Raw genomic sequence first — 13,120 nt, forward strand, 5'->3', positions numbered from 1 at the left:
CTCCTTGATATTTGTGCATATCCTTTCATATAGCGAGGGGTGTTTAAAAAAAGATTTGTAGAATTTCACTAGACTATGTCTTCCATACAAATGGACACAAACTGTTGATAAATTTTATGTTATGCTTGGGACTAATAGTTTTCATTTTATAAGGGTATATCTTTTACATGCACGTGTAGATGACTTTGTGGTACATTTTACAATTACTTTTAAAGTGAAAGCTTTTGTTTATCTTTCAAAAATATTCAATATGCCCTCCACTGGCCACATAACAAACATCTAGACAATAGTCACACTCATCCCATAATTTTGTAAGAATGTATGGAGTTCTTCATTTGTTGCTGTTGCTATACAGCTTAAAAGTTCATCTAAAGTTGTTAGAAGGGGAGGCACATGGACAGAGTCTTTCAGAAACTCTCACGGCCAACTTTACAATGTAGGATCTGTACAAACTGTTTATGGTCAATCCATCATTGAGGCAGTGAGGAGATGCAGTATCATATCAGGTTTTTAACATCATTATGTCCTGTACTTTGCTATAAACAACTGTATCATATGTGACAAAGTAAGGTCACTGTTAATATTGTCTGCCAGGTCATAAATAAAGGACATTAACAGCAAGGGACCCAAAAGACTTCTCTGAGGCAATCCTGAAGATACTTCTACTTCCATTGTGTCTCTCCATCTAAGATGAAATTTTTTATCCTCTGTAACAATCCAGTCACAAGCTTTGATTGTATCCTCTTTTATCATATTTTAGTTGATAAACATCAGTGTGGTACTGAGTGAAAAGCTTTTTGAAAATGTATATTCCATTTCATTTCTTTGTGGTTATAAAGGACAGATTTGATTTGTTGAAAGTATTTGCACCAGTTTCATATTTTATATAAATCACAGATCACTTAGCCAAGCATTCATTTTACGATTATACAATACCTGGAATGTAACATCAGTTACCTTTAAAATGTTATCTGTACAAAATATCTGAGTCATTATTATTATGAAGGAACCTTACAGATTGGTCCTCATCGATTTCCTTTATACTTTATAGGATATCAGTTTCCCAAAGCAGTGCAACGCAATTCTCAAGTAAACATAACTTATTATTGAATATTTGGAAATTTTAAATCCAGTAACTAAGGGCATAGCATTGGAGTCCTGTAATGGTGACTTGAATTTGGTGTTTATTTTTAAATATTAAATCAAATTTTTTTAAATAACATACTTTCATGCAACGAGTATTAAAAATAAAAAATATGTTAAAATGTGATACAGAAGAGCAAAACACCTGACTGTTAAATGAAAAATTATTGTTCAATCATTATAAATAGAAATGTTTTACACTTTTTTATTAGCAAATTTGAATGTATTGTGAATACTTGTGTTTTCATGTGATTAGTAATTAAAACTGAAGAGAGAGTGATAATGAATATAGAAGTAAAATACAACTAAAAAATGGTTGCTCAAGACTGATGTGGACAGTTGTTTCCCCGACCTAATGACTAAGCTGCGTCATATCTGTTAACAGTATGTTGCAGGAGTTACATCTATGAGAGCCTTAATAGAATAAGTGCACAGTTGCCGTACAAGTCATTTAAAATGGGTGGGAACATTCTGAATGGGACAGTATTAGGAAAGAACAGATAAAAACCAATGTAGTTACCAGATGAAATTCAAATATATTTGTTAAATTAACACAAAATGCTTACAGTGAGTTAAAAAAAGTTAGTCTTCAGATCTGATAGTCATACATGACAAATTAGAGTGATGATTTTTTTTTTTTTGTTTTAATTTTGCTACTTAACTCTTATAAAGAAAAATTTTATTATTAAGAGCCTATTAAGTGACAGAAGAACTTCTGTCTGGACTGTTTGCAGCAAATGAACAATATAAATTACAGAATTCATTCACACAACTTTAGACATTGCAATAATAATCAACTCTGATGATTATTTTTATCAATCATTCTGTAATTCTTAGTTTCTTGACTATGGAAAACATCATTTGAAAGATTGTGACATATCACTGCTAACTTAAGTGAAACAAGATTCAGCTGTCACAGAATTAAAATAAGTAATTTTACGGCCATAAACTTTTAAAGTGCCTGTTGGAAGTAGCAAATTTTTTCGCATTGCCTGAAATGCAAAAGCATCTCTTTCTAACTGGAATAATACATTCCACAGAAAAATTGGATATTTTTTAGAACAAAGTAATGGAATAATCACTTCAGTACAACAATGAGGTACGAGTTACCACCATGAAGAATATATATATATATATATATATATATATATATATATATATATATATATATATATATATAAACAGTACATTATTGCAAAATTTAGTACATTATTGCAAAATTCTGTAGATAATCACATTTTGTTTGATTGAATTACACATCCTATTGTTGTTATTGCTATATTTATGCCCATGGTAAACCATAAATATCACTTAGCTGCAAGAATAATCATTTTAGTTTATCCTGAATAGACAGCACCCATAACTGGAAACAAATGTGAACAGCTATTTCTCTCTACTGGAAACCTTTTTGACCTTTAAGTGAAAAGTGAATAATTAAGCTGGGTTTCTTGTAACAACAAACATCTTTTGAAAGACCTTAATTTAACTGGACACATAACAAATGTCACTGTTGAAGAAGAATACTGCCTGAAGGCCAGAAAATCCTTCATATTAATGGCATCATTTTACTAAAAGTCCAAGTGTTGGGACAAATTACATGCTTCATAATTAGATCATTTTGCATACTAAAATTGAAATCAATTATCACATCACACTTTTTAAATATTACGTAACAGGAGAGACAAGACACACTAATTAACTGTATGTATGTGAGCAAGCATTTAGCTCTATGCTATTTTGTCTAAAACTAACATGGTGAGGCTGTGGCTGTGTAGAATTAATGTAGGTTGATTCTTTTTAAAATCAACCTACATTAAGCATTTAGCTGTTATTGTCTGGGGACCCTTCAACAGATTCACTTTTTTTTATCTTATCTTTTCTTTTCTTTTTCCTAAGTTGAGACTCATATGTTGGTTGGAACATACACCACAAACATATCTTGCTGCATGCCGAGAAGTAAATAAATGCAAGGATCTACATACTATGCAAGTGATGGTCTTCTCTTTCCTGTTAGATGTAGTTTAATAACTAAATTACCATATACTGCAGTTACTGGCTTGAATTGTGAAGTGATTTTCAATACAGCAGAATCCTTTTCTCAACCTGTTTACGGCAAATTGGACATTCTGACATGCGGTCACCGCACATTTGACATGTACCATGACCACAGAGGAATATCATGTTTTTTAAACGATCCAAGCATACCGGGCACATGGTCTGAAATTTGGAACAAAAGTTTATCCAGAATTAGTCATAAATATCCTTTGCAGGCACTTACATGAGCTAACACAGTATCAGAAAGCATGGAGTACAAAACAGATTTCAGTATATAAAATTACAGGACTAGCATGCAAATAGTTTATGTGAACTGTCAGGAAAGACTGTTATTTGTTTCAAGACTTTTCTGTATTAATTGATCCTTCTCCACTAGGGGAGGCGAGAGAGAGAGAGAGAGAGAGAGAGAGAGAGAGAGAGAGAGAGAGAGAGAGAGAGAGAGAGAGGGAGGGGGCATATCGAAAAGTACTAAATTAGAATGTGTTCCCATTTTTGCAGACTCTACATTTTACTGATGATATTAAAAAAACTGAAATTCTCCCACCTTCCCTACTCGTATCGAAATTTATTGGTGATTCAGAGGTCGAAAATGCAATACCTGCTTTGTTCTAAGATTGGTTTCGTAGCGTAAAACTTTGGTCGGTGTCATTGTTTTTATCAGGCCTAGATTATTTCTGGGGGTGTAAATCTCATTTGTAGTGTAGAAGTGCAGATGTTTTCACTTTCTGGACAGTTACTGTGTAGCGGTCAGCAGCAGACAAGACAGTCCAAGTTCCGTTTCCACATTATTTGTAGAATGTAAATAAAGAAGAATGAAAGTTTCTGATGTGAAATGAAGGCAACGTTGATGTATTATTACTTTACCAATAGTAAAATTTTATAAATTATGAATGATGTTTAAAAGATGCCATATGTGGAAGTTATACATTGATGTGACATTAACTTAAAGTTTACTGCGATACAATATGCATCAAAACAAGGAATTCCACTAATAGCTCATTTATAGTACTTGTAACATCTCAACCCAAAAATATGAGAATAGCAATACTTATATTTGCATAGTAAAACCTTACACTGCAATTTAATTTATAAAGGAAGTTATAAATAATTCTTGATCTTGTTAATAGCTATTTATTTACAAATAACCCACAACAAGATGAATGGCAATCAGGCTTTTGTAAACATTTTACGATAATACCTGCTCTAACAAAATTTTCACAGATGACAGTGTCGTGGAAATGAAATCAGCTGTGTCCTTTGAACTGAGTAATTTAAGAGTAGATCATGGAAAACCTAAATTGAATGGCAGAATATGAATTTAAACTTGTTCCTCCAAAATGTTAATGTATTGTCTTAATTCACTGTGACAAAACTTTCTGTGCAGTAATAAAAGTAAAAAATAACAAGAACCTAATCACACAAAGATAAGAGGCAAGTGTAGATGTTACTCAGAGCACAGGAAAACCACTGACTTGGTTATTTTGCTTCAAATTTATCTCCACTTGCACAGACAAATAGGTTTACCCGTACCTGGTGACCTGCCAGCAATGTAAAGCAGGAAAAAACAAAGTTGAGTGAAATGGCAACAGGTAGTACTCAGCCTCCACTTGAGGTTTGGTATCAGGTTTGACAATATTCTTATTGGTGGTAATGATGTGCCATCAACAATTATTCCACTAAAAATATGCTTGTATGCTGACAGCCTCTGCATCTATTGAACTACTAAAATGATTAAACCATTTAAATCTGAAAAGGTTCTGGTTCCTCATTTTAGTCTGATCTACATGCTTAGTCTAAAATACATACTTTCTTCATCCTATCTGTTTCTGTTTCCTTACATCTTATCTGCTAACCTTATCCTGCTATTTCTTGCTCTTTTCTGGACTAATCATCTTCTACTGCTGTACACTGAAATTCCATTTATTCATTTCTACTGCTACTGCTGCTGCTGCTGCTGCTGCTGCTGCTACTACTACTACTACTACCATGACTGCTACTAGAGGTAGTAGCAGCAGCAGTAGCAGTAGTTCTACACGAGAGAGCCTTAACCTTACCACGTGAAACAAAATTTTCAAAATCCTTGCCATCTTCAGTCCTAAATGGGGCAAACATAAATTTCTCTACTGCAAAAAGAGTGTTAGAATAATGTTACATGAAAACTTGAAGTGGACTGAAAACACAACTTGAACCTGAAAGGTATTCTTCCAAGCGCAACATATATTTTTTTAAAAAAAATACCCTTTGAGACTGAAAAAAAACTTAAAAATATTCAACTACAGTGAGTTTATTCTCCAAAGCCATTCTCAGGAAGCTCACGGTACTTGGAACCACTGATGAATGACAGGCACTAATTTGGTCAAACTGAATAGACCAACTAAAAAATAATAATGAGAGAGTAGCAAAACAGTTAATACACCGATATCATATTGGGGAGGAGAGTAGTTCAAATCCAAATTACACAAGTCAGATTTAGGTGCTCTGTATTTCTGTTATAGTATAATCTGGGACAGTTTCTTTACCATAAATATGTCCATTTCCTTCCCTTCCAGTCTGAGCTTGTTCTCTGTCTATAATTGCAGTGTCAGTAGTCGGATGTTAAACCCTAACTTTCCTCAAAAAAGCCATACTCATGCCTATTGCATAACAGTTAAATATGTCCTGGAAAAGAAAGGTCTTTAACAAGTCACGCGTGCTTTTAACTAAGCTGTATATTTTTTCAATATAGGATATACTTGCAGTTTGACAAAATTTACAAAAGATTTTTCTGTACTTTACAGTTCTCAACATCGTGTACCTAAATGTATTCTAGGAGGTGACGCGGGGGTGGGGGTGAAGAAATTTTTATTATTCACATAATTTTCACTTATATTACCTTCTTTCCTTCTTCCTTTCCTGTTTGCCTTACCTTCACTGCCTATATACAGCCTTATCTTGAATTATCACTTTTAAGTTTTAGTTCATCTCTATGGCATGATAAGAATTGACTTTTGCTGTATCTGTACATCTTTCCTTTATTATTATATTTCATTTAGGACTATGGTGGGCAATGTAGTTCTCAATCGTGGTGAGCTTTCCTCTTAGCCCATTACACTCTGCTCCTGGAGCTGTGGGTGTTTTTCTTTTCTTGAGTAAATTTCACTTCAGATCCCCGACTCACTGTTATTGCTGTGAGTGAATGGAGACACTCTGATTCTCTGCTCCTGGAGCTGTGGGTGTTTTTCTTTTCTTGAGTTAATTGAACTTCAGATCCCAGACACACTGTTATTTCTGTGAGTGAATGGAGAGACTCTGATGTTCTGATGGAGCATCTGTACTTATCTCTGTTGTGAATGTCATTGTGGTTAATTTCTAGGTGCCCAAGGTATTTGCTTACTAATCTTGTCCACATGGCATTTGTCACTTTCTCTGTATACAAAGACACCTATGACATGATTCTCCATTTGTCCTGCATCACAGTATGTCTGTATTAACCTCTTTCTCATTGTTGTTTTAATGCACTTTAGATGTTGGTAGAATTCCTTAGTGTGCTTGATAAATGTACCATCATCTTCATTGATGAGGGACTGATGAACCTGTAGTTCAGACCCTTTATTCTCCAAGCCAACCAACTGCCCTTCATTGATGAGGGGTCATTACTTTAGTCAGAATCTTTCTATCCTTTAGTTCGCATTCCCTGCATTATCTCTTTCTTACCATGTTCAGTCATTCTGAGGTATGCATGCTGAAGGACTCACTATGGTGTTATAGTGTTGGAGTTTTAGGTTGAGGAAAAGAGATTTAGATCTGTTAATCTCTCCAGTTTGGTGTGCCTACAGTCAATACACAAATCCTCATTGATTTTCAGGATTATCCATTCTCTGGAGTATCAATGTGTTGGCCAATGGGATCACATTGGGTACATCTCTGATGTTGGTAATGAACACTGTCTTGTTGTTGAAAATCTTCAATTCTACTTAGCTGCTGCTATGTGGTTGAGTGAAAAGAGTTGGTAAGCAGCTCGTTCTATGCCGGATGCTGAAAGTGAGTTCATCTGTCGAGGTTAGGCAGTGGGCTACCAATTGGCCCTATTTGCGGTAGATTCTCAATACAGGGTGCTCTGTAAGTGTTTCATCTATTCACGAATAAGTTTGTGTCTAACACCAATTCTTCCATTGTACACAGTTCCTCTATAAACTTTATTTTATATCTTGTTGTCTAGGCTCAGTTCAGTTAGCATCTGGAAGAGGAACTTTTGTCTACTAAGTCAGAGCTTTTGGAGGTTGGCAAACATTGTTACTTAAGATTAGTCTTCTTAAGTTACTGTAAGTGAAAATGGTTTTGAAGTTCAGGATCTTTTCTGCACATTATCTTGACTTCCTGCATCCAGCTTAATGGTCTACGCAGGAGTCTAGCTGATCCTCCATTCTTGTAAGTAATGCCTTGGGGAAGATTCTGTATGGTGATATAAAGAGGCACGTCTCTTTATAGATGCTAAGGTCTGACAAGTGTCCCTGCTTGTGTAGTGGACAGTTGACAGCACAGATCCAGTCCTATGGAAGTCCTCCTGTTGCACAGGTATTGGCTATGAAATGAATAATCAGGGCTCAGTCCTCATCTGTGGATTCCCATAGTTCCTAATGGTATCATTATCCCTTGCTTCTCTGTTGGATTCAAGTTAAAAATGATCATCTATAATTGGTGTGAGACTATCTGCCTTAGTAACAGCCCTAGATTCAATTTGCAGTTTCTCTTCTGGTTCCTCCAAGTTGGCGAGTTGAAATCTTCTGCTTATGTTACCAAGCAATTTTGTCTTCATTTCTTGGAAGTAAAGTGTCTTGGCTAAATAGGAAGTTATCTGCAAGTTATAGCAATCTGATAGCTTGGTACAGGTCTCTGGTATTGTTCTTCTGGAACTACCTCTCACACTGCCAACAATGTACTTTTGCTCTGTCTCTCTTTGTTATCTGCCCTCTTCTTCTCATGAAGGGATCACTTAAAAAGTTATCAACTACTGCCACAAAAAACATCAATCTTATGTGTAACTCTTTGCAGATATGCCTTGCTTTGGGCTGGTACCTGCAGCTGAGTTAGCCACCTGGCCTTTATCGCCATGTGCCGAATATTTTTTGGAGGGCGCAATGGCGATTATATTTGTCACTCTCGAGTCTGTGCAGTAGTCGTAAAATGTAAATACAATGAACAAATAAGCTATTTGACACTTAAAGCTTCACAGCTTCTCTTCTGCAGAATTACTCAACATACTGTCAAGGTCATTAAATGTTGTCTTAACTATTGTTCCAGTAGTTTTTGACACATGACAAACCATGGGTGGGGGGTGAGGGCGGCAGCACCAACAACACAACCAACATTTTTTTGGCAGTGGCCTATACTGTTGGCTTACACAACTCTTACCTTTCTTATACACTTCTTTCAAGAAACCTTCTTTTTATGAGGTTATTTCTGAAATAAGTGCAAAGGTATTTCAAATCTACTGTGTGACTCCAAGGAAATGCGTATTTTTGTCACAAGATGTGGTTCGTTTTATTGAAATAAAATATCAACGGTGGTCTTAATAAAACACATGTACCATTTTTGGCTTGCTTTCTCCATAAAAAGAGAGAGAGAGAGAGAGAGAGAGAGAGAGAGTGAGTGAGAGTGAGAGAGAGATGTTGATGTTAGTACTTAAGATTTTTGCTCGCACAGGGAGAAATACAGAAGTCCTTACATTTTTTTCTCAACTTATGTCTTTACTTACACTTGAGATCTCATTATTTGTCAGGGAAAAATGCTAAAACTTGTCTGAGAATCTCACTTGGGGAAAATTGTGGAAACTCTGTAGAGAAAAACGAGTGCTCCATCGCAAACAGACAGATGGTCTACCTGTTATAAGTACACTGTGTAAAGAGTGTTAGTAAGGCACAGACACTGTCTTGTCTAGTAGGTAACCAAAAGGTTGCTTTAATTTTAGATAACTTTCTGCGACACTGAAATGGTTGGTTGTCTCCAGTTAAGCTTCCTTTGGTGTAAACTTTTTTATTTTTTTTACTGTAACTTCTGAAGTGTTTAACTATTCCTGTTCATCGGTACAAAAAAAAACTCCACTACAAACAGCTGGGAAGGGACAACATCTGTATGCCACAAAACTCTTTGCAAGCTTACCATTACTTCTTGAGCACGAACCCAAAAAATGTCTCCAGGCAATCTTCAATACCAAATCGTCAAGAGTTCTATTACTTTTTGTTGGTCCCCCAATAATATTTGTGGTTTGTAAACAGACATTTAAGTATATCCTTGTTTCACTGAAACATTGTAAGTTGTGTTTTTAATTTTTGTACTCCACACACAAAATAGATATTCCAGCACCTGAAATCTGTGATGTTTTTGTGTATGTCAATGCAGTAATTCACCTGGAGAGAGTTTTAAAAGTCGGGAACTCTTTAAGTGAATTCATTTTATACCTACTATGTATATTTTTCCATCCTTTTTTCCCCAGGCTTTGGACTGGCAAAGCTAAAACTATCTATATTTTTATTTGTATCATAAGCTTCGAAACATAGCATAATGTAGTGATACAGTGCACATTCTGTAGTAATATGTGCGTGTTCTGTATTTGTAACTGGTTTCTCAGCCCACTTTGTTTATAGTGGACTGTGCATCAATCCCCTGGTGGCATACCTTTCTTTGAGTCTGGAAAATTTCTCCCATTAAGTAGTAGAGGATCACTGTCATCAGAGCGTCTTTCTCTGCCTTCACCTGTGTATGAAATAAGCTTCAACCAGTTCACTTACCAGAGACAGATGGAACTCAACATTTTTGGTGCTGTTACTACTATGTGGAGAGCATGAGCATTTTAAATGTGCAGACCCAAGAAAAAAATTGATGTTCTTGGAACAATCCTAACATCGATGCAAATTTTATTTTTCATACAAAAATAGTCATAATTTTTTCCCCCTAAGGGAAGTCTTTCCGCTCCCGGGATTGGAATGACTCCTTACCCTCTCCCTTAAAACCCACATCCTTTCGTCTTTCCCTCTTTCCTGAAGAAGCAACCATCGGTTGCAAAAGCTAGTAATTCTGTGTGTGTGTTTTGTTCATTGTGCCTGTCTGCCGGCGCTTTCCCGCTTGGTAAGTCTTGGAATCTTTGTTTTTAATATAGTCATAATTTAAGGTTCATTAGAAACACATTTAGATCCACAGTGAGCTAATACATGTTTCTGGCTAAATTGGTACAGTTCATTTCAATGGCCTCATTCTCCCCCACAAGTATTTGCTCCTTCCCCCTCCCATGCTCAAAACACTTTCTGTTTAAAAAAATTACTCATAACCAAAGTTCTAGTGTTCTGGAATGTCCCTATCTTAACTTGTGACTATATCCACAATTCAGTCTCATAGTTCTCTAGCTCTGATTTCCAGAAATGCCCACTTATGTTAGAACACCTTGTAAGTTTGCTACGTATTTGGTTTGGAAAATTTCATGGTTTAATAGTTCATGGCAGGGCCTTGGAATACCTACAGAAATAGAAATTATTTATATGAAACAGTAAAAATTTGTCTTGTTTCTGGCAATAAAAGTTATGGTTTAAGTTAAACCAACTTTCTCTTGCTTGTTATGATACTGTGTTATCTTTTGCTCTTTTTCATGTTCTTAATTAATATGTAAAACCAAATTCTGGTTGCTAATAGTCATCTTTGTTTTACTATCAACATCAGTCCTGGGTTAGTTATCCAAAAATACATCTCATGTTACAATCCCTGTTTAATTATTAAAATGTTTACACCTCTGTCAGTCCTTGGTTAGCTTTCTTGGAGTCTGTTGCAAATTTACAACATGTACTTGGTCTGTGGGTATCAAACATTACATTAACATCATTTGGGAGAAATTATTTGTGTATCATATTTGTATGTCAGTACTCTAATCTCCACCAGTGAAATGTGACACTTTGTTAACAAGTGTAATTTGCCTACCTGGTTTAAGTATTAAGACCCTTGAATGTTAAAAAGTAGATCACCATAAAAATAAAATTGTGTTCCAATAAATATGAGGGAATTGAAAAGTATGTGCTACAGTGTAGTGTATGTACTTTGTCAAATATTAGTCAAACCCATTAATTACATGAGAGTAATTTTAAAACTACAGATTATGGGATCATTGAAGGTGAATTTACAGATCAGGTAAGTTACACACTTCTCTGTATTCCACATTGATTTCACTAATCTCAATAGCACATCAGTATGGCTGACTGCCCCCGTACTTAACTTGTAACCTGCAAGACATTGTGGTTTCCTGAGTCTTTGTCAGTTTTTTTCCCCCCAGACATTTCTGTGGTGTCACAAAGCAGGGTTGTGAAAATAGAGAAAAGGCTGGTCTCGAATACCGATTTGTATCATAAAGATGTTCAAATATGATTTTATGAGTTTTGCCCCTTTTCCCCAAATTGGAAACCAAATTCCTTCATTCCACCCATATGCACAATAAAGCCATGACATAAAATGAGTCATACAGCTGCCCAGTACAATGCTTTTATTACAGATTTACTTATTTTGGATGAGAAGTACTGCTTGAAAGATAATTATCATTTGAACAACACAGAATTCATCAATTTAAACCTTTTGATATGGGTGAAGTGCTATGTGGACTACTGTACAAACTTCAAGTGAAGTGTGAATGTGGAATGTTGCAGAAACTTTGTGAACAATCGTTCTAATATTTGATAACCTTTCCCCATATAAGCACAGTTGTCATTAAAATTATGCTTCCTCAAAAATAACAGAATTTCTATGAAAACTGGAATGTTCAAGTTTATGTCTGTGGACCAATAGTGATTAATTTTCTGCTTTTTCACACAAGCCATAAGCAGACAACAAATGACTACTGTTCCACATATACCAATTCTTTCCATCTTGACAAATGAGACTGCACTGATTCTGTCTTATGTCTATATATAAAATCTATTGGTCTAATCTGCTATAGGTGACATCAGACCTTCGATTACAAATACCATAAAAAATTACAAATACCAGGAAAAATGACAGAAGACTGGTATCTTGTCCTAATACACACTTCATAGCTGAATCATCAATTCATGAACTACAAGATGAAAATTACTTTCTTTCATCTAATGAGTTGCTGAAGTGTGTTATTCTCATTTTCTTACCATCCAGATTCTGAAGAACTTTCATCACCTGTAGAAACAGACATGGATATGGACTGCTGCGCTGTGGTTCCATTGAAGAGTCATCACTATCATCACAATCGAAGAGTACATTTCCACTGGCACTTCCAATGAGAATCTCCATTATACAAGGAGTAGGCAGAAATATAGAAACACTGGTAGGCAAAAATATGGTAACACCAAAAACAAAACACTTTATCCTGCCTAATTCGGTGTAGGAAAAGTATTTGCATCCAAAACAGCTTCCAGTTGTTTCGAAGTGGATAAATACAGGTCTGAATGGTTTTCAAGGGAATCTTACATCATTCTTTCGGCAAAATAGTGGCACGTTCAGGTAATGATGATGGAAGTGGATAGTGATCATGCATCCTTCTCTCCAAAGTAGACCACAAATATTCAGATGTGGTGAATGTGGTGGTCAGGAAAGATGTAACAATTCACCTCCGCACCCACGAAACCAGTCTTTCACAATGCAAGCTGTGTGAACAGGTGCAATGTCTTCTTTGCACACAGCATAACTATTGGGAACAAGCATTGCACCACGGAATTGGCCTGACAGCCACAATGGTCACATAATTCTTGGCAGTATTGTGAACTTACTGAGTAACCATGAGGCCTATAGAATACACTGATAAGGCTGGCCAAATCATCACCGAACCCCCATCATGTTTCACTCTTGGAAAATAAACTTGGCCAGGAGTTGGAAACACTGTGAAACGGGACTCATCCAACAAATGCTCCAGAGTCCAGGTTTTATGGCTTCAGCATCA

The 13,120-nt window shown here is 35.7% G+C and overlaps 1 protein-coding gene across 1 annotated transcript in view; it reads right to left on the reverse strand.

Moving 5' to 3' along the window:
• Window positions 1–1,659: 1,659 nt before the first annotated feature.
• LOC126272070 (E3 ubiquitin-protein ligase MIB1) overlaps window positions 1,660–13,120 on the reverse strand; it is a 1,610,869-nt gene continuing 1,599,408 nt past the window's right edge. Inside the window, exon 19 of the mRNA XM_049974615.1 lies at window positions 1,660–3,360. Within this exon, the coding sequence (XP_049830572.1) occupies window positions 3,220–3,360 (141 nt within the window). The 3' untranslated portion in view covers window positions 1,660–3,219. The remainder of the gene's footprint in view (window positions 3,361–13,120) is intronic.

The sequence above is a fragment of the Schistocerca gregaria genome, chromosome 5 (genome assembly GCF_023897955.1).
Source record: "Schistocerca gregaria isolate iqSchGreg1 chromosome 5, iqSchGreg1.2, whole genome shotgun sequence".
NCBI classification, from domain to species: domain Eukaryota; kingdom Metazoa; phylum Arthropoda; class Insecta; order Orthoptera; family Acrididae; genus Schistocerca; species Schistocerca gregaria.